Source organism: Aythya marila (genome assembly GCF_965140915.1).
Source record: "Aythya marila genome assembly, chromosome: 1".
Lineage (NCBI taxonomy): Eukaryota > Metazoa > Chordata > Aves > Anseriformes > Anatidae > Aythya > Aythya marila.
The window spans coordinates 80493163-80515180 of NC_139042.1; the positions used below are offsets into that span (position 1 = coordinate 80493163).

Genomic DNA, 22018 nt, shown 5'->3' on the forward strand with positions numbered 1-22018 from the left:
GAACATTACAAGTTCTTTATGTTATTTCCCAGATAAGAACCAGGGAAGGAGAATATGAAGACAGCGACAGTGTCATTTATGAGTATGAACCAGATTATGAATGTGTAAGTTTGCTTTCTTTTGTTAATGACTTGTAAGTACTGCTTTGGGGCTATATATTTTGGCATAGATTCAAATGATGTTTGAAGATGGGATTTGTTTCATTAATGTTTTATCATAAGACTGTGTGTCTATTGCTAGCTTACACTTTTTTTTTTTTTTTAATATTATTTTAATGAAAAAGGGGAGTATTGTATCCGAAGCTTCCTACATTGGAGATCAGCAGAAAACTCTTATGGAGGTCCTCAGTTACTGCCAGGTATTTCTTTTTCTCCTTCCCTCCCATGGCATTGAAACAATTTTAGGTAAACTTCAGGAAGATTTGAAATCTGTATTTGATAAGCTAGGACTTCAGCCTTTCCAGTTTTTCACTGGCTGCCTTTCACTTAGCTGCTCTATTTTCAATGAAAGAATAATCTTTCTTTGTACTCTGAACTTCTCACACCATAGTTGGCATGAATACTTTTCAAATCTTAAGCTTTAATACAGAAGTGATTTATTGTGAGGGGCTTTACAATAATTGGAAAGATCTGACAGTCATACATACCGAGCCTTTGAAAGTCCCCGAGGCTTGTCAAAAATGTGCCAAAGTGCTGCTAGTGTTGTTTTGGTGAGTTCTTTCCTTTTGACTTCTGAAGTCTGACCTCCAGCTAGGCTTTGTGCCACTGTTCACCACCCTCTGCTCCTGGCTGTTCAGCCAGTTCCAATCCACCTTGCTGCTCATCCAGCCCACACATCAACAGCTTGTCTATAAGACTCTTCTGGGTGACAGTGTCAAAGGCCTTGCTGAAGACCAGGTAGGCAACATCTGCTGCTCTCCCCTCATCCTTAAGGCTGCTCATTTCATCACAGAAGTTCATCAGGTTGGCCAAGCTTGATTTCCCTGTGGTGAAACGATGCCGACTGCTTTTATTTTTCTGTCCTTCATGTGCCTGGAAATGGTTTCCAGCCTTAGCTACTCCATCACCTTCCCGGGGACTGAGGTGTGGCTGAGTAGCCTGTAGTTCCTGGGGTCCTTTTTCTTACCCTTCTTGAAGACAGGAGTGACATTTACTTTCGTCCAGTCATTTGGCACTTCTCCAAATTGTCATGATTGATTTAAAATTATAAGGAGTGGTCCTGCAGTGACATCTGCCAGCTCCCTCAGCATGGATACATTCCATCAGGGCCTATAGACTTACAAATGTCCAATTTGCTTAAGTGTTTCCTGACCTTATCCTCTTCCACCAAGGACACATCTTCCTTGCTCCAGTCTTTACCTCCAGTCGCTGGGATTCCTGAAGGCCTGTCTTGCTAGTGAAGGCTGAGGCAAGGCAGGCATTCAGAGCTTCACTCTTTTTCCTGTCCCATTTAACCAGGTCCACTATCTCATTCAGCAACGGACCCGCATTTTCCTTAGACTTCCCTTTGTTACCCATGTCCTAGAAGCACTTCTTGTTGTCTTTGTTTACATCCTTGGCTGGACTGAATTCCACTTGGGAATTTAAATTTTTAGACAGTATTGTTCTAAATATGTTATATCATTATATATAGATATACCTATATATCTATATATCATTAGTGATACAGAAATCCCTATTTCAGTGACTGCCTATGAGCCTTTCACCTCTGTACTTGGGAGCTTACTGTGACTTAAAATAGTATATACGTAGCTTACTTTACTGGTTGTCAGTAACTTTTCAATGTAAAATGAAATGTACCAAATGATAGATAAAAGGAAAACATTGCACAAGCAGGAAGAACAACATGTAATTGCCAGCCATGTTAAAATAGCAGGAGTGGGCTTCTCTGAAAATTCTTTTTACCATGATATTTACTATTGTCATCTGCATTGATTTTAATATCCTTAAAGAAGGTATTTATTATTTACTGATCTTGCCTAATTTTAGGGAGGGAATTTTGCCTTTAATGGAATTTACTTGATTTCTTCATATTTAAATTGGTGGGTTCTTGTGAAACAATACTGTTTTAACCTGTACATTTGTTATCAGGCCATGTATGATGCCATTCAGAAACTGGATAAAAAGCTTGACCTACTACATCGAAAGGTTTCAGAAATGCAGCATACGCGTGTGAGGCCACTGTTGCTCAAACCTGTGAGTATTAAAGAACTTGAGAACTTTTTTTTTTTCCTTATAATTTTCTCATTTCTTTTGATGCTTACTTAAAATGAAAAACCTCTCCTTTCACTAAGACTAAAAATAGTAGCAAACTAGTCGATTCCATTTCCGTTAAATCGTTCTAGATTTCTTATGACAGCTTCAGTCTCCTGTGTTGTTATTGACTAGTGGTCACAGAATTGCCAGTGGCCCTCGTCAAATTAAGGATCCCGTAATAGATGCTGTATAAAGTCTGTCCTTATTGGAAGGAATGGGAAGGAATTGTGTAGGTTACATGTTATATGTGGTTATATTGGTGTTACTGCTTTACCAGGTGTGGTGTACTGTCTCTTTGGTTTCAAGAGGCGGAAGAGAGCTTCTGCATCACAGAACCAACGCATGCTGATTCTATTAGCAAGTTGATTTTTAGATCTCGGCAGTGGGTTGTCCTTTCCAATATTGCAGTACAGAACTGTATATTTCTAATAAAATGCCTTTCTTCAAAAATTTTAAGAAGGCACAATGCTGAGTATGTGATCTATTTTGTTTTTACATCATTAATCTGCTGTTAACTAAAGAGGCAGAATATTTGTATTTTAAGTACAAATGCTCTTTAAAGGAAAAACATTACAGGTGATTTTTGAAGAAGGTCATGAAATCTATAATGACCTTTCTTTGTCAACAATACTACAAAGCTTTTAATGTGGCAGAGGTGATTCTGGTGTCAAGATGTCAAGACATCAGTAAAACCATTTGCATTGAGTAAAATGTATGTGAGTAAACATGATGACACTTTCATGCATGTCACTTATATGGCAGTGCTTTTTTGTTGTCCTGACAACTGTAAGCTTATACTGGCCAATTAACTGAAAATACGAGATTTGGGGAATAAACTGGTGTCATCAGCAGTAGTTTGACCACATGACCTCTGCTTTCTTAGCCTCTCTGATCAGGTGGGAAGGCAGCTGCTTTAATGTTCAAATTAAAAGTAGCCTCCCCAGCTTTTTAAAGAAAACTTTTATCATTATATGGTGTAAGGCAGAAGCCAGCAAATGTAAGCTGCCAACCATTTTCTTATGTTCTGCTTGCATTTTCTCTTTAAAACCATTAGGAATGCTGTGGATTTTTAAAGCTGTACCATTGTTATAGCTGTAATGGTCTAAGGATATAAATAAGGAGAGGTTTGTCGTAAAGGAACTTATTTTTTTATTAAATCAACTCAAATACTCAGAGAAATGGACAAACTTTTAGGTAAGCCTTTCTTCAGGTTATAGATTTTCCGAGGTTACAAGAGTGGAATATGATCGGACCTCTGTTTTTAAATAACAAAACAAGAATATATCAGGTACATTGGGTAACTCCTTATCAGTGACTTCTATTTCAAACTAGAATATATGTTTTAGGGTGCATATGTTTTGTAATGAAAGGACTCCAAAAGATGGAAAGCATAGCCCATCTCTCAGTTTCTCCTTTTTAGTCACTTTGGAGTCTGTCGTTGTGGGCAAGGTCTGGATGTTTAGTGCTTTCAGCCAGCAAATAAAGAATGAAGAGGGAGCCAGGAGAGAAGGTGAATTGGTTTCCTTTTTCCTTTATTAAAAGGAAACTAATATAGCAGTGGACAGTCCTTGAAAATTCAGAATTCTGAGTCAATGGTTCAAAAACTCTTAATTTTATTTTGCCCATTTTTTTTTCCGCTAAAAACAAGCTTTCACAAAGGTGCCTTTCTCATTATATATTTCTCTGGCTTTTTAGAAAGGCAGAAAAAAAAAAAAAAGCCAGCACCCCAGGTGGAGAAAACTTGAGAAGCACTCAAGCTGACTAGATAAACTCTTAGAGTCTGAGCTACAAGTGAGAATAAAAGGAAAGAAGAAGAATAGCACTGGCCTCATGACAGTGAGGTGTGAAGTGTACTCGAGTATCGTTTCCAGTGTGAGCCCCTAGTACCGTAGGGATGTGGACATATTAGGAGCCCAACATAGGGCCATGAAAGTGGTTAAGGGACTGGAGCATCTCTCCAGTGATGAGACGCTGAGAGAGCTGAGGCTCTTCAGCCTGGAGAAAAGCAGGCTCAGGGAGGATCTTATACCTTATTCAGCTGTATAAATACCTGAAGGGACGTATGCAAAATAGATGGAGCCAGGCTCTTTTCAGTGGTGCCCGGTGCACTGGGCACAAACTGGAGCCCAGGAGGCTCCCTCTGAGCACCAGGCCGCACTTCTGTGCTGTGCGGGTGAGGAGCCCTGGCACAGGCTGCCCAGAGAGGCTGTGGGGTCTCCTCCTTGAAGATCTCCAAAAGCCACCTGGAGATGGCCCTGGGCAGCCTGCTCTGGGTGTCCCTGCTTGGGCAGGGCTTGGAGCAGGCGACCTCCAGAGGGCCCTGCCAGCCTCAGCCACTCTGTGATCCTGTGAAGTCTATTGCCAATAGCATAAATACTACAAAGTAGTCTTCCTGGTTTTCGAAAGATCGGCTATATCTAATTTAACCATTTAATTGTTTTCTGAATCACATTTACAGAAACCAGTTGGATTTACATACAGAAGTTCCAGTCATTTGCCCCAAGGAAGAATAAGAGTACAAAAATCCATGGAAAGGGAATCAAGTCTTCAGTTCTCTTCACCAGGCCAGGGAATGCATAACCCAGTCATAAGGGTCGCTTTACAAAACGGCCATGTTCAGGTCAATTCCACAATAAAAAGTGTTCAACAGACTGTGCAGCTTGAACCGCAGCAGCCCGTTCTTAGGCAGAGCCCTCCACTCCCCACCATAGTTTCTACACATTCATTGCATTCATCATTCGCAGCAGCTAACAGCATCCCTGACCTTCCTCCGCAATCAAATCTTTCAGCCAGTGTTGTGGAAAGTACTGTCAGCAGTGCACCTTCCTCAGTGGCATCCTCAGTGATGCCAGCACCATCTGAGACCAGCCTGGGAAATAAAGCTGTGGTGGTCAGCTACAGAAATGCATCTGGGAGTGTGAACATTAGTAAGGAACTGCCATCTTCTTCGGTCTCCATCCACCCAAGCTTTGGTGAGTTCCTTTCTAATAAACACACAGACACCTAGGCTAGAAAAATGCTGTTAGTGTAAAAAATTATGCCTAAAGAATATCTCTTTATCATCATTTAACAAAAGTAAAGGAACAGAACTGGCTGCCGTTACAAAGATGTTTATTATAGAACAGTGTTTAAATCCCTTGAAATGAAGGTTGTAGGAGTGTTTAATATGCTGGGGATCAGTTAAAAACCTCTGTGCAGTGTATATACAGTTGTATAGACTAAGAAAAGCCTTTGATTTACAGTACATGCTTTGGGTTATTTTAAGACTAAGACCTTTTATTCTCTCTTAGGACTTGATGTAAACTATTTTTGACCTGCGTGTTATAAGTAATATATTCATACTGTGCATATTTTTTAAAAGAGAAGAAATTGCAAGTAAAATTGAAGCATATGCCTGCATAGATGTTGGGTATTTAAGAAACAACTTAACCTGATCTGTGTGAAGAAAATACCTGTTTTCTTCTGGAAAGTTTTGTGAAAAATCCTTTCTGTTCTCAAACGCTCCAGTGTTTGGTTTCTTTCAAAATACTGTGTTCCACAGAAAATGAAGAATTCTGTACATCGTTGTGATATAAAAAGCAAGCACACATCAAATAGCACCAAGTTTTTAAAAAGATAATGTATTTCTTTGTAAATGCACTGAGTAAATGCTCTGTGGAAGTGTGGACTATGAGGTTTTGGTTGCTTTTGGTGTAAAATACAGGTTCATACAGCCAAAGAGCTGCATGAATAGTAGGTGAAATACCCAGATACCTGTCTGCGAACTTGTAAGCAATGTATGATTTAGCAGTAGTGTGTATGGTTGTGCCATTATTCATGGGTCATCTTGAAAACGTATAGCATCTGTACATGTGCAAAAATAGACTTGTACAAACATTTTAACCTTCTATGTGTTTAATATGTTTTCTCGGGTGTTATTATTTCAGTTAGTTGTGTTAGTGTTAATGTGAAATTAAAAGACGGTTCTGTTAACAACTTAAAGCTGTGGATTTATTTCTGTAAGAGCAAAGATAAGTGATATATAGGGAAATCAGTTTTAGTGGAGAGCTGGCTTAGAGGTTAAGAAACAATTTCAAAAACTATTATTTGAATGACTCTTGATTTTTTTTTTAATATAATTTATTATATTTTATCTTCTCTTTGAATGTTTTTGTTTCACAAAAGAGTATGTTGGTGACCCGGTGAGAAATGTGAAAGTTCTCGGAAACTATTTGATGAAAGCTCGGCAAAAAACTAAACCAAAGTACGCAGCTCGCTACTTAGTTCGGGTCTTGTTCCCCAAGGAGACCTTATTGTGTAGCATTATGGGAGTGAGCGCACGGGGGCGCAGAACACTGGATCCTAACAAAATCGCTGCAATAAGAGGTATACCACTTCTGAAAATGCACAGGTTTACTTTCTTCTTCGGTACTTGTCAGAGATTTTACCATATAGGTGTCCGTTTCTCTACAGTAATGATGCTAAACGCAGTTGTGGATGTGCTCTGCTGGTTTGAAGTTCCTGTTTTGTGATTCTCAATGTTCATTTTTGCTCAAAATGGATAAAAACTGTGCTTTCTCGTAGTTCTGTTTAGAATGTTCATCCGTTATGCGAAGTGCTTCTAAATTTTTCATTACTGCTTACTTTGTGTATGTTGTTTTTTTGTTTTATTTATTTATTTATTTATTTTTATTTTTTTAATGGTCATTGTATACTCAGGACAATTGTTACCTGATAATACTTATTCTTAAACACTCTTCTCTCTCTTAATTTCACTTTTCTTGTTTGTTTGAGAAATGGTGAAGATGAGGAGGGCTTTTGTTATTATTTTTTTTAATGTTGCCAAGCTATTTACCCCAAATCCTGTGGCACAGATGTATGAATCTGTCTATCTCCTCCTTTCTTTTTAAAGGCTGGGAGATCTCATGAACCGTATAAAGTTGTTGCAGCATCAGCATTACTCAGTCTTTTTTTTTTTTTTAAGTTACATCTTTCCCTTAATCCTACCAGAATTTACTTAATAAAATCACATTAAAAAGATATCACTCAACACATTAAAAAGATATCACTGTACATCTGAATTTCATAGTGCTACTTACCTTCAAAACATGAGTTTACCATCTTTTTTTATAAAAGCTAGAAATACAAAGCTCCTAAAAAAATCAAACATTTCTTAGCCTTCTCTCCTTTCTAAATTAGAATACTTTTAAATACTGTTTCCTTGTCATGAAGCTTAAAACATTTTCTACATTTTATATGCAGAATTTCTTGCGACTAACTTTCCAAACTATGACTTGAGTGAATATGGAAAAGACTGGAAAACCTGTATCACAAATGTCAATGCTATGATCCGCTGTTTACGCTCTGAAACAAAAATAAACCCAGTAAGTTGTCTCAAGGTGGTAATTTATTAAGTACTAAGTCTGTGCTTCCTTGTCAAATTAATTATTTGAACTCCTAGTCATACGGTGCTCTAATTGGAAATTCCTTGGGTTCTGTCTTTGCATTGCTCAGCGTGGCTCTGCTGACTGCAGCACTGGTTCCATATGGGGAGTACTGGCAGCATAGGCCTTTTCCTTCGTCTGTCTCTTCCAGCTCCCAATAAGATACATGTAGACATAGGGTACTAAAAGGAAAGTTCTGTAAGATCACAGAATGGTTTGGGTTGGAAGGGACCATACAGACCATCTAATTCCAACCCCCTGCCCTGGGCAGAGACACCTCCCACCAGGCCAGGCCCAAGGCCCCATCCAGCCTGGCCTTGAGCACCTCCAGGGATGGGGCATCCACAGCTTCTCTGGGCAACCTCTCCCAGTGCCTCACCTCCCGCTGAGTGAAGAATTTCTTCCTTATATCTAAACTAAACCTATCTTCTTTTAGTTTAAAGCCATTCCCCCTTGTCCTACCCCAACACTCCCTGACCAGGAGTCCCTCCCCAGCTTTCCTGTAGCCCCCTGTAGGTACTGGCAGGCCGCTGCAAGGTCTCCCTGAAGCCTTCTCTTCAGGCTGAACAACCCCAACTCCCTTAGCCCAGGAGTAACATCAGATCTGATTGAGAGCGTAACCATGTAGCTGCTGGCACTGTTTTCACAGCCTTTCCATCAGATACATCCAGTTATGCATTTTGACTTTATATTTACTGAAGCATCACTCCCAAAACACCTGTAACTCCATTCACCTCTGCTTTTAAAAACCTTTGTGCCAAGCCATGAATATGTAGTATCTGTTTCACCTGTAGCTGTGATGATGGAGATTCAGGACTAACTATTGTAAATACATGGAATCTAATCTATACTAAATGGGAAATGAACTGAAACGCTAATTAGAAAACAGGTAGGCTTTTCCTGGTGCACGTGTTAACCTCATTTCTCTGTTTCAGGAGATAGCTGACGGGAAAGAAAAATTAGCCGACGCTCCAGATACGTCTCTTTGTGTAGATTTAAATTGTAACGAAACTAGTGAAGGCAGTTCTCAAAACCCTCAGAAAATGATCATTTCCACAACGGACAGTCTGCAGAACTCAGGATGGGAGAAGTTTCCAGAACCTTTTCACACACCTTCAGTCAAGAAACTGCAGTCTTTGGAACCCATGGGTAATCTGAGAAATTGTCATCCTCTGAATTTATGCATGTTGTGTTTTAAATCGTCAATGAAAAGCAGAAGATAGTACTGTAGGTGAAATTGTGAAATAAAGGGATTTGCTGACCTCTGTGACTCTTCTCTTAGCCTCTTGGTGTGTAAGTCTTCTTGGGAGCAAACAGGAGTATGATCTGGCTAACAGAATGTGTGCATCTACCAATTTCCCATAATACACGTCCACTTTAAGACTAGAAAGTTCAGCTGTAAGATAGTCTGCTTGGTCTGTCACTTTTTCAGGAATTGCTTCACACTTGTCCCTTTTTTGCTATTTTTTTAATAGATATTCTACTCTAATGGAGTGAGCTTATTCAGAATATCAATGAAATGAAATTGTAATTTCAGAAGAACATCCTTCTGTAAAACTGACAATTTAAGAAAACAAAAATCTTAGGGTAGCCTTTATGCTTAAAAAAAATATATATATACAAATGCATCAGATGGAAAAAAGTTCACATGCAGCACATGACGCCTATAGAGAGCTTCAAGGAAAATGAACTGTTAGTTGCCTTTGTATTATTTGATTAGAATCATTTTGGGGCTCTAGCAGATCTGTTCCTGCACACAAGATTTTTTACTGCTATTCTGACCCCCAAAAAACTGCCTGGTTTGCAGTGGAGTCATGCTGAAGTAGTTGTAAAAAATATTCACTCTGTTCAGTTTCCAGTTAAGGGACATAAGCACCATTGTAACCGTGGAACTTTTATTTATTTATGTAATTGGAATAGCATCTTTACACGTGAGAGGACAACGATTTAGAAGGCGATCATTAATGAAGGCTACGTTGCCAGCATTGCTGAAAGCGTATCAGAAGTGCTATTACACTGTTGTAAAACAGGCAGCTTTTTGGCTACTGGAACATCTGTCTACAATCTGTTGTATTTCAGAATTAGCTGCAGTGTTGCAGTTTTGCTCCGGTCTCTCCAACCGAGTACAGCAGTTTCAGGGGAGAATATTCTGTGTTGTAGTTTCAGTGTAATACAGCCATTTTACGGGATGGTCGCTACTGGATAAGTAAAATACTTCTCTCCATGACTTTCTTTCCAGAACTACTTGGAAGCCCATGGCGCAACGTCCAGCTGCCTTTCTCAGTCATTTACGTGGCTAAGGGGAAGTCCCGGCCGGAGCTGTCAGCTCGCTACCTGATCCGCCATCTCTTCACTGAAGACGTGCTGGTGAAAAGCAACGTATACGGTAATCTTGAGCGTGGCATGAGTCCGCTGGACTGCAACAGGATTAATGCACTCAGAGGTAAGAAAGCAAGCCTCTGTTCTAATGATAATGGGGGAAATTAAAATGACCGATTGACTCTTGTGTCGTAAGAACAAACCATGCAGCTTCAGGAATTGTTCTGTGAAAGTGTTTTGACAAATACTAGTACAAGTGGTGGAAAAAGTTGAGAGACAGTAGTTAAAGTCATTAAGGAAGTCTCCAGATCACAAACCTTGTTCTTATGGGGGAACTCAGTCTCCTTGATACTACTTGAAAGGGTGACAGAGTGGGAGATGTAAGCAGTCCCCAAGGGTTCTGAAGGGGGTCGGAGGGTATAATTTCTTGGTACAAGTGCTGGGTAGGCTAAGCAGAAGTAATGCACAGCAGCTTCTGATGCTCTTCACAAACAAGGTTGGGGTGTGATAATCAGTGGCAGTATTGCCTGTAGAGACTGTGAAATAATGGACCTCAGGATGCTGAGGAGAGTTGGAAAGGTTTGAGAGCAGACCCTGTGGCTTAGGAGAGCAGGCTTTGGCTTATTTGGGAAACTCATAGGTGGGAGCTTGTGGACCACCAAAAGGGACAGTGAACTAGAACTCTTGTCCAGGGAGGAAACTGGGCTTATTTGGTCTGGAAAAGAGAAGGCTCCAAGGGATAACAGTCGGCCAGAAAGAGTTTACTGAGAAGGGAGAGCCAAGCTCTTTGCAGCATTGAATGTGTGAGGATGAGAGACCACAGGCATAAATGGAAGCAAGAGATTCAGACTGGATATGAGCAGAAGCATTTTGCCCATGAGGACAGTCAAGCACTGGAGCAGGTTGCTCTGTGAAAGTTGTTTTATCTCTGTCCTTTTTCCATCCCTCAATGGACAAATCCCTGAGCAATGCTGCCTGACCTCAGAGCTGGCCATGGTTTGGGCAGGAGGTTGGAGTAGAGGCCTCCTGAGGTCTCTACTTATTATTAAAATTATATTTAAAATTATTTATTGGTTTAGAAATTACAGGTAGGATAGGGACTGCTGCCAAGTGAACGGGCAGCATTTCGAACTTGACCAGTTTGAGCTCGTTGGGTAATGGTTCTTTGTTGAAGTGTGTCTTTCATATAATACAGAACAACCTATTCCTTTGTATGAATTTGTACAGTTTTGCCATCTCGTCAGCTTACGTGAATCCAGGATGCCTTCAGGAGATTAGTATTATTTATTCTATTTGCAAATCCTATCCCAGAAGCCAAGAGAGGTTATGTTATGGTTGGAATGGTAGCAGGTGTTTTGCCTTCTGCATTGTTCTCGGTTCAGCTTTAAGACTTCTGGAACAGACTCACAGCGTGGCTGAGGCTGGCAGGGCCCTCTGGGCTCACCTGCCCCAAGCCCTGCCCAAGCAGGGACACCCAGAGCAGGCTGCCCAGACCCACCTCCTGGTGGCTTTTGGAGATCTCCAAAGTGGGAAACTCCACAGCCTCTCTGGGCAGCAATGATCCATGCTCCTTCCTGAGAAGGGAGCCTTCTGTTTGCTTCACTTGGTCCCTCCTGCAAGGCTGGGTAAAGCAAGCAGAACTGTGACAGTGGCGGTGGAGTTAGAATAACAATTCAACAGCAGGCGAGGAGGAGTGTGGAGCAGGTTGTAGCTGGAAAGGGTACCTGTGGTTTATTACGCAGAAGAAAAGTTGGCATTATCTGGTAAGAATTTAGCATGGCCAGCATAAACAGCAGCATTGAGTGGAAGATAACATGTTTTTGTTTGCTATTTGATCTGTGGCTGTTAGTAGGTGTGCAGTGAGTTCACCTCTGAGATCACAGCAATATTGCTGAATAAAATGGTATTGGGACTTGCACGCTGTGGGATGGTGTTTGGGCATGGCTTGAGGGACAGAGCACACCAGAAACCATTCCCATTATGGCAAGACTATACACAAAAGTAATTTTTCCCGAACTGTTTGTTCTTCCACCACTGGCCTGAGAAAGCTTGCCGCTCTAAGCATCTCCACATACGTCCGTAGTACACACATTTTGTTTCACGTCATTTCGATTTCAAGCATTCAGAAGATATATTAGGGGTGTCTGAAGGCTGCAGGTACACCAGATGGGCTCCACAGCAGATGCAAGGCAAAGTTCTCTGCTCTGTGCTTGCAGCCAGGCTGTGTCACTTGGCTTTCAGGCCAGAGGGCAGTCCATGGCCCAGTTTTCTTTAACGTTACAACATAGCCTGATGGGATGGTCACATCGGCTCCCTGAATGCAACACTGCAGGGCAGGAAGGGGACCCACTTAGCTCTGCTATATTCTCAACAATTAGTCCTTCTCTGTGAAAGAAAAAGCATTATTAAAAAGCTGATCTGTGGGCCTTGTACAAAGGCATGGTAGTAAGAATTTGTCTTCTGTGCTGTAGCTCTGAGGCCAGACACGCTGTCAGGGATGGAGGTGAAGGCGCCCTGGCTGTTGCCTCTGCCAACAGCTGCTGTATCCTTTGTCAGTATACCTCAGGAGTATTCTCCTTTCTTCTTTCACTCTTTCTTTATTTTTTTTCCAAGCCACTCAGAGTAGAGTAAACTGCTGGAGCACAGGTTTCTCTCTCTGTGCTTGTCTTTCTCCTGGCCCATGTTTTCCTAGCAAATCAGCTCTCCAGGTGGGGAACTACAGGCTAAGCAAAGCGTCAGCTGCGAACTGTATTAGGCTTTTACTTGGTAGGATAAGGATATGTGAGAGCGACAGAACAAAACTGAAAAAGAATCATCTAGCTGTACCTTTCATTCTGCTAAGGTAAATCTAAATGCTAAGCAGAGAATTAGTATTGCTTTTGATTTGAAATTACAGTGGAGAATTCCTTTTTGGTGCCTGTTTAAAGATTTTAGGGGCTTGCTGAGAGAAAAACCTAATTCAGCTAAGCTCAGAAGAATGCTCATCAGTAATAAAAACAAAACCAATCTGTTCTTAAAAGCACTCATTTTACATGTTGGAAGGGGAGAAAGGTGCAGCAGCAGTCTTACCTTGTTTATCCCCTTGCTAAGTTAAGTATTCATTTACTGTACTGTAACAGTATTAGTTAGGAACAAATTCTTGCTATTTTTCTGTCACCATTGTTTCTCTATGGCTGTGTTGTGTTAGACTGCTGTATTTTGGATTAGTGAATTTAGGTTGGAAAAGACCTTCAAGATCAACAAGTTTGATCTGATCTACCCTTCAATCCCTACATTTCAAAAAGATGGAGCTAAGACAGCTCTGATCCTATCCACCAGAAGCAGGAGGATGCTTATAGTTCTTGTACATTGTTGTCAAAGATCCTCTGGAGGAGGGCTTAGTCTTGCAAAGGCTGGACATTCTGAAATGGAGGCTGAGACTTAATTGCTTCAGCAGCAGAAGCTGAAGTTATTCAGCACTTTAAGGGATCAAGACCACATAAATGGTTACTCGCTTTCTTTGCATATTTTGTTTTAATGCTTAGATCTTTTGTCATTCTTACGTATCTCAAACAGAAGGGAAAAATATCTACCTTCTAATTTTGCTCTGCAAGCCTCATGCCTGTGGCGTCTTGTTTTGGTAGCATGCACTTGTTTTGACTGAACTAAATCTGAAAATAAAATTGCATAAATGATCGATAATTCGCTCGTGTTTATTTTTAGACTTTCTTCAAGAGAACTACCCATCCTTTGATCTAAAGGAAACTGGATATGATTGGAAGGCATGCGTGGCTGCCATAAACAGCACAATCCGCAGTCTCAGACACGACCATAAAAAGGCTACAGCTGGAATCAACCGGAGAATCTTGGCAAGGCCACCATCAAGTGAAAAGAGTCCCCCACAGAGTCCTACTTCTGTAAAGCCATGTGGAAGTGACACTATCAATCTTGCAGACTGAAGATCTCTTAACAGCCAACTCAGATCTTCATTTAGCAGGTTTTGATAAATCCCACGTAGGCAGCAGCACTAAATATCATATTTCACGAGACCAAAGTTGGCAGTAGGAACCTTAAAGTCTTTGTAGAAGTAGCATTCGCGCTCCTCAGAGATGAATTCCACCATTTCCTGTAGCGGCTGTAATGTGCTGTCCCCTGAAAGCACTTTCTTTTCATGATTAAATGACAATGAAAGATTAATTTGATTACAAAAGATGGATTGCACATCAAGGCAGCAGAAGCAGACAGAGAAATGTGGAGAGGAAAGAATGGCCCTCCGTGGAGGAAGATTCATAGTCAGCTAAACTGTCTCCTTATGTGTGAGGAGGGAAATTTGCTTTGGCAGTTGGATATATTATGCAAAAATACCTAATGCAGAAAGGAAAACACATTTTTATTGTATCTAGCTCATTTGTTATCTCTCTCTTTTTCCTCTTCCTATAGCAGCAGTCTTTGTTACAGGATAAGGAAAGAGACAGACAACATTGTAAGTACAGTTGGTAATTTTTTCTTCATTCTGATGTTGCTCTACAAAAACAGCATCCAGAACAAACAGCCCAGCACTTGATTCTGTTTTTTCATGAAGAAAATGGAAGAAAGCACTTCATTGAGGGACGTAGTGGTTCAGTGGCACGTCTCATCCTGTCTGATGTCTACAAGGTGCAAATGGGCTGCAGCTTTCGTCGAGCCATCTAGAGGATTTGGATCCTGATTCAGATTTAAGAAAGAATATTTGCCATCAGCTTCAAGTGATGGTCCTTCAGTTGAGACTGTATGGACACATGCTGCATGCTGTTTGTATGCGGCCAGAGATGACCAGCATCAGTGGTGCACCTTTCTCAAACTCACAATCAGAGCTTTCAATATTCAAGCGTGTGGCTCCTGGTCTACAAAGCCAGGCGTATTTGCTTTGCTGTCTGGTTAGGCTGCTGTTCTGAAGACTTGTCGTCCTGTCCTTGTTAACTTAACTCTGAAAGATGTGCAGTGATTACTCCTGCCCTTGCTTGCATTTCCGCACAGCACTAAGATTTATTAGTGGATTGAATTATTAAGATAATAATAATAAAAATCTCATTTTGAAAATTACTGGGGTGTGGGAATCCTAAAAATACATAAATAGAAACAGATGACTACATATGTATCCAATTTTACATCTGTTTCATCATTTAAGTTGAAATTGAGCAGCAGTACTGTACAGAAGGTAATGACTTGTTTTGTTTTCTTCTTTTTTTTATCAAATGAGGAAATATTTGGTATGTGGTGGGTATATTCAGTATTCAGAATGTGGTAGGTTATCACTGGCTGGCTGCCGGGTGCCTGCCAAGCTGCTCTTTCACTCCCCATCCTCAACAGGACAGGGAGAGAAAATAAAATGAAGGGTCAAGGTAAGGTCAGGGAGATCACTCACCGTCATGAGCAAAGCAGACTTGATTTGGGAAGACTATTTTAATCTATTGTCAATTAAAAATAGAGTAGGGTAGTGAGAAACCAAGACAAAACTGAAACCATCTTTCTCCTTCCTCCTCTTCTTCCTTCTTGGTAGGCTCAACTTAAGTCTTTATTCTTCTACCTCCTTCCCCTGAGTGGTGCAGGTGAATGGGGAATGGGGCTGCGGTCAATCCCTGACGCTTCGTCTCCGCCGTTCGTTCACAGTCCCTCCCTGCCCCTGCTCCCCGTGGGGTCCCTCCCACGGGATGCTGTTCTCCACAAACTGCTCCAGCATGGGTCCCCCATGGGCCGCAGCCTCCTTCAGGCCACATCCACCTGCTCCACTGTGTGCTTCTCCAGGGGCTGCGGTGTGGATAGCTGTGCTAGCACCTGGAGCACCTCCTCTCCCTCCTTTTCTGAACATGTTATCTGCAGGGTTGCTTCTCTCACATTTCTCACTCCTCTCACAGATTCCACACAGCATATTTTACTTTTTTTTTTTTTAACCATGTTATCACAGCCTTAGCTTTGGCCAGCAGTGGGTCCCTTTTGGAGCCAGCTAGAGCTGGCTCTGTCTGACATGGGGCAGCTCCTTGTCTGTGCTCACAGAGGCCACCCCTGCGGCCACCATGCTACCAAAACCTTGCCACAGAAACCCGATACAATGCCTTTCCATTACGTGTCTTTTCAGCTTTAGTTACACAGCCCTCTCACGTTGGATAACTGCTGCATAAATTTGCCTTACCATCTGCATAATCTCTGAGCTTAGTCTCACACATCCAATTTTTTCATAGAAAATAGCTCCTCAGAAAGCTGACACAAGGAACCAGTTTCACCTCTGAAACTTTGGCTTCTAAATTTATGCCTGTGTACATAGCAGAGCAAGATTTAATTAGACCTGTCCACTCCAAGGCAAAGGTTCCATGTCTCTTGTTGTTGTTTCTTTGTGAGCAATAGGATAAAATAGGATACTGGTTCTCATTTTGCCTTTTATTCATAACAAACAGGCAGTTTATATTATATTATACAGTATAGGATCAGCTTTTATTGCAAGTTAGGATATGCAATGGCCTTATCAAATATGGAATTAGTACATTTCCATTGCCAGCTCCTGGCAGACATCTTCTGTAGGACTTAAGAAATAGGCTGAAGTTATCTTTTTTTTTTTTTTTTTTTTTTTTTTAAATAGAGACATTGTACTGCTGTTTGTCAGTAACATAAGAACTTTGGTAACAAATTCTGCTGTTACTGTTATATACAATCTTTCTTGTAAATGCCAAGAATTTTATATTGTGTGTAGATATTACTAGTTCCAAACCTCAGAAAAAAAAATACAAAAATGCTTATATTTTTTCAGTAGCTATATGAAACTTTTTCACTGTCATTCACAGATTTTAATGGTAGAACGATATATTTATTGAATGAGCTGTCTGGCACTGAAATCTGTTAGTGTGGTGCATACCTCTAGCTTCCATACTGAAAGAGAGTTGAATAATTGAATAAAAGTAGAAATAGTTTTCTCATTTCTGTTAGAAATGTATCAAATTTTGCTAACTTTTATATAATAAAATTACAGTATTTTGCTCTTCGGGAAAGTATTTTACAAATAAAACTAGCTTATATCTCCTTGACTAAATATGTGTCTGTTTACTATTTCTTGCATCGTGGCTCTACAATTTCATCTGAAAAGATTCTTTTTATCTCCTTTCAAGCACCAGAGCCTTGAGAAGATCTGATTGAGGTGAGAGGGCTTCAAAATTCAGACGGCTTTAACTGATTGAGTAAACCAAAGAGAGCTCTTTTGGACTTGTCAGTTCCAGCTTTGTGTAAGCTGTGTGAAACAGCATTCCACAGAAGAGTGGGAGTTGGGTAAAATTGTTAAGAAATTCCTTTAAACTAGTGCATTTTTAGTAGATCAGGCCATACTCGCAGTGGAATCAGTTTCTGTATTACTCCCTTTTCAAGGAATAAAATGGCAGGAAGGTAATTGCTCCCTTGAAACACTGAAAATTCACCTTCTGTCCTCTGTCTTTGTACAGTAGAGCTGTACTGTCCTGTACAAGTTTCCATCCTCCATACAGCAGAGCTGGGCCACTCCACACATGATTCAAGTCTCAGGGTTTGAGACAGTACTTCTGCTAAGGCCTGGTGCCATTCGCAGCATGTATGGAAATTGGCTCTCTCACAGACATGTTCAGCTTCAAGTTTCAACTCGTCCCCTCGAACAGCATCAATACAACTATTTTCTTCAAGCATTTATTTGGATGTTTAATGGGAGTACTCACAGGGTTTTAGAATATGATGTGGAATGGATAAACATTTGTGCAGTTCTTTGCTCCTGCCTTGTTTATAGCTACGGCAACAATTATTTTATAGTTCTGGTACCGTCACTGGTTTCTTCTGTTCAGGACAAGGTACAGTGGTGTCTGCGTGAACCGAGATGGGAGCTGCTGGCTTTAAATGCCACCCGAACTGTGTAGGTATTTAGCACTGATTTATTTGTTTATTCATGAACAGTGAGGTGACATCGATAATACTAATCCACAAAAACTTCTGTGCTGGAAAGATGCTGTCTTTCTCCTGGGTAGTTGGAAGGGCTCTAGCACCACCTACCGAGGGCTGAAAGTTTTCTGAAGAACAGAAAACCTCCCCGCCTGAAAGAAATTAAATGAAAGAAACTCGATTTAGGTGCTGTTGCTGAACAATTAATGCTTCACTTCCAGCTGAGCTTCATTTTTTTTTTTTTTAAGTTAAATATTCTAATTTAAAAAATGATCTATTTTGGCTTTGTATTTGCTTGTTCACTGAGACACAGTTTTTGTTTTAGTTGAAGGTTTACAGGTGCTGTTAGACATAGCACATAGGGCATCCATTCACGCACAGTGTTGTGTGTGCAGTAAAATGTAGGGAGTAATGGAGCATCAGCATCCTCTGATTCTTTATCATTTAGTCTGCTAGCATGAACTTTCCAAGGGTGACATCTCCTTTGAAAGTCCCCGTCAAGGAAGAGATTTCCAGTGGCATCAGCAGACAGGCAATCAATTTCTTTGGGAGTTCCCAAAGCTGGGCGAGGGACCACAGGTTGGCCAGGACACATCTTTCTACTTGTAGCGTCAGGTTTCAGAATGCAAAGTAATGATATTGTTGGCCAGGAGACAGTAACAATATTATCGTGTGCTTAGCCTGAGATAGGAAGGGCTGCATTGCCATGACAGAGAGACAAACCAGTCCAAATGGAGGGGATTTTCAGCTGTGTGAGGTGGCTACATCCTGAAGGACTTTGACAGGTGAGACCTGCTGAAACGACAGGCATTCCAGCTTGGGGAAGGCTCCAGCTTGTTGAGAAGTGATAAAATGATTTGGGAAAAGGAAGGGACCTAACTGGATGTGAAATTCTGAAAAATCATCTCAGTTTGGGAGCAAAGGTTGCTAACCACAGGATGGCGTGTGTATCTCTTGTATTGAATGCCCTCAATTGCTGTGTTTCTATACTGCGTGGACTAGTACAGAAAAAGCTGCCCAATATTTTCTGCCTAGTGCCTCCCAGCATACAGAAGGAAGTCCACGTTTCTAGTTAATCCAGGCCAGAGCAAAATGGCTTGTATGTGCTTCTTACACCAGTTAATGCCTGCTAATTAACTTTTAAATTGAGTCTTGACAGAGGCTGAGTGTCAGTAGGAAACTAGATTGTTGTCTTATTCAAGTTACTCTCTAAGGTTTTGACTCTGGAGGCCATGTGAGGGTTTGGTAACAGGACCATGGGATATCATCATCTGGTCAGGCCCCTGGTAGCCAGACGAGCTTCCTACGTGCTCAGCTGTGTGAAACACTCTGTGCAACATTACTTGACTTCCCTTCTCTTCTTTTACCCAGACCATGTTTTCCCTTACTTGTGTGAACCATGAGGGCTGGTGAAGAAAGGCAAGTCTGTTTCCTTTAGCTTCAGTTTGCTTTCTGAGGTCTACATCACCACTGGACAGTGCTCAGGGGTCTTGCAAATTGAAAAAGGTAGAAGAACATTCGCTTAGACCAGTCTCTCAGAACTGAGAAGAATCCAAATGATGTTGCTGTTCAAAAAATGGTAACAACAAAGGCAAGGAGGTGTTTTACTCTTTCCACAAATGGTTTGGGAGCTGGATTTCGGGAGCAGTTTTTCTATCATATCCTGCTTTGGTTCTTGGAGCTCAGAGCATCAGTCTCTGCTCAGATTTGGCAAGAAATATGCTGAAAAGAGACTGGTGTAGTTTTCTGATCTGGTTACGCAGGCAGGAAATTTCACAAGGAAAGGGAAAGCTATTTAAACTGACAGAGAAAAAAGCATAAATGTATATTTGGAGTTCTTGACTGTTGCAGGCTACTGGTTTAGTGACTACAGGAAAGGAGTGAGTGGGGCAGTCAGGTGCTTGGGGCATGAAAATGAAGTATTTAGGCACATTTTTATTTCCCTAATTGTCATAGGTGAAAACACTGGGAAATTATTAGTAATACATTACTGCTGTGACTTTTTCTGTTTAAATGTTTCTGTATAAAATTTATTGAGTGAGAAAAGAAAAATATAAAGAAGGTGTCTTTATTTAATCACAAAACAATAACAAAAAAAAAAAAAAAACACACCTACAACATCCTGCCCCTTCCTCTAGGAGATCAAAGATAACTTTATAGTGTAGCTATTTTCTCTTCCCTTTTTGCCACGGCTCTGAAGGAAGTGTTAGTTTTCCATTTTATGAGCATGACCTTCTTGGAAATAAATGCAATTGCTTAAAGCAGCAGCCTATTAAAATCTGTTTGTTTTCCGCACTACAGAACTTTCCTTAAATTCCAGTGCAATAGTTTTCCATAAAACATTATTTCCATCCTCCCATGTATTTAGATTATAAGTGAGGATTCTTTTTCTGCTGTGTGATCTCATGGAGGTGCTGTTTGAGCACATTTTGTCTTTTTTTTTTTTTTTTTTTTTTTTTTCTTTAAGGCTGTAGCTCTATAGAGCTACACTTTCAGTGTTAGCTGGAGACAGAGATAAACAAAAGCAAATATATGTAAAATTCTTTACTTCTCTCCCTTTAGCAAGTAAGATATTTTTACATGGAGATCTTACTATGGGTTGTAATTCCCTTTTCCTTTTTATAACTGTAGCAACAGTAGCAGACACCTTTCCTATAACAAGTCAATAAGGACTGCATATTTTTTATAAAAGGAGAAACAAGCAAACAAAAGAGCCACAATGCATTGAGACCTCTTGTATTTTTGTGGCTTTTCCTAATTTAATTTTTAACTCCGCAGCTGTCTTAAGAAAGCCTTCACTTGGAAACCACCAACCAAAAACCAGTCTTGCTTAGTCTGGAAGCAAATCTATTCAAGCTTTTGCTTGGCTGTGAATTTATTAACCTGGTAACTAAGCCTGTGGCCTAATTCTGCAAGCAGCATCCGAGTGTGTAACTTTTGCATCCTATTTATGACTACTCAAAGTAGGAAAGATTAACACGTGGAAAGATGGCTGAAGTATCAGGGTCTATGTTGGCAAATCTGAGCTTCACTCAAATTAAAAATAATAATAATACTTCAAATGGTCACAGGGACACATAGAGGGAAAGGGTGTTGTGGTCCCTCAGACAAGTTGACAGATTCAGCCATCCCACCCACCCCTGGGCATTACTCCATGGCACTGGTGTGTGTAATCTACCCACTCCACTTTGTAATTTGGCATGGGACCTTGTCCTGCACAGGGAAGTGAGTTTGCTCAAGTACCCTGGACTCCGAACACCAATGGTTGAGATGTGTGCCCAAATGTAAAGGCAGAAAGAAAGACTCAGAGGCGTGATAATGGCTTATGCTGCCACAAATACCTGCTGAATATGAACACAATAATCATCAGTAAATCCTAACTGCTTTGTAAAATGCTGAAACATAATCAGCAGTGCTTTGGACTACAAAGATGTTTCTTGTGTCTGTCTTAATTTCTCCAAAGAAAATCCCTGCAATTAAATGCCAGGGAAATAACAGTAACCATAAACAAAAGTCATTCGTTTGCAGAGTAGTGGGATGCTGAAACCATGACAAGAAAGCTTTCTGGGACAGTTTATTCTTGTTTCTATTTTCAACATTTGGTGCAAAGGGGGCTCCTGTGCATGAAGCCCTTCAGCACTGCAGTAATTATGTAAATTCTGGCCTTTATTTGAAGGCCCGACTCAAAACCAAATAAAACCAAAGGGAATATCTACAGATCTTTTGGGAGGTAGGTAAGATTGTTTGATGCTTAGCTACATCTTTCATTTTGTTTGGATTATATGTGATTTTTTTATTTTTTTTTTAAGTAGATAGAACTATTTTGAAATAGCTTTTGTAATGAATGTGAGGTCTTCTGCCCGGGGAACAAATGCAAATACATCTCGTCCCCAGCTGCAGATCGGTTGAAATGTGGAGTCCCTAACCCCTACTTGCACACTTTGAACACTTTTTTTTTTTTCCCCTTTCTGCTGACAGCCTTTTAGCAGCATCCCCTCAGGAGGCTTATATTAGAAAGTGTAATATATCTTCTGTTTGGTGAATTCGAGGACGTTTAAAGAAAAAGTGCTGAAAGAAGCAGATTGCTGCTGTACACCTTGTCCTGAATCAATTTCC

General features: G+C 40.6%; 1 protein-coding gene across 3 annotated transcripts in view; it reads left to right on the forward strand.

Annotated features, from left to right (window-relative positions):
* Positions 1–17011, forward strand: part of BEND2 (BEN domain containing 2) — a 28709-nt gene extending 11698 nt beyond the window's left edge. For 2 of the 3 annotated variants that reach the window (XM_082759961.1, XM_082759962.1), the window contains 9 exons: positions 33–104; positions 284–358; positions 2091–2195; positions 4714–5227; positions 6420–6620; positions 7497–7618; positions 8614–8827; positions 9918–10121; positions 13700–17011. In XM_082759961.1, coding sequence (XP_082616087.1) covers positions 33–104; positions 284–358; positions 2091–2195; positions 4714–5227; positions 6420–6620; positions 7497–7618; positions 8614–8827; positions 9918–10121; positions 13700–13935 — 1743 coding nt within the window. In that variant the 3' untranslated portion in view covers positions 13936–17011. Of the gene's footprint in view, positions 1–32; positions 105–283; positions 359–2090; positions 2196–4713; positions 5228–6419; positions 6621–7496; positions 7619–8613; positions 8906–9917; positions 10122–13699 lie in introns of those variants that run through there. The other variant, XM_082759963.1, reaches the window with a different exon arrangement.
* Positions 17012–22018: the final 5007 nt, after the last annotated feature.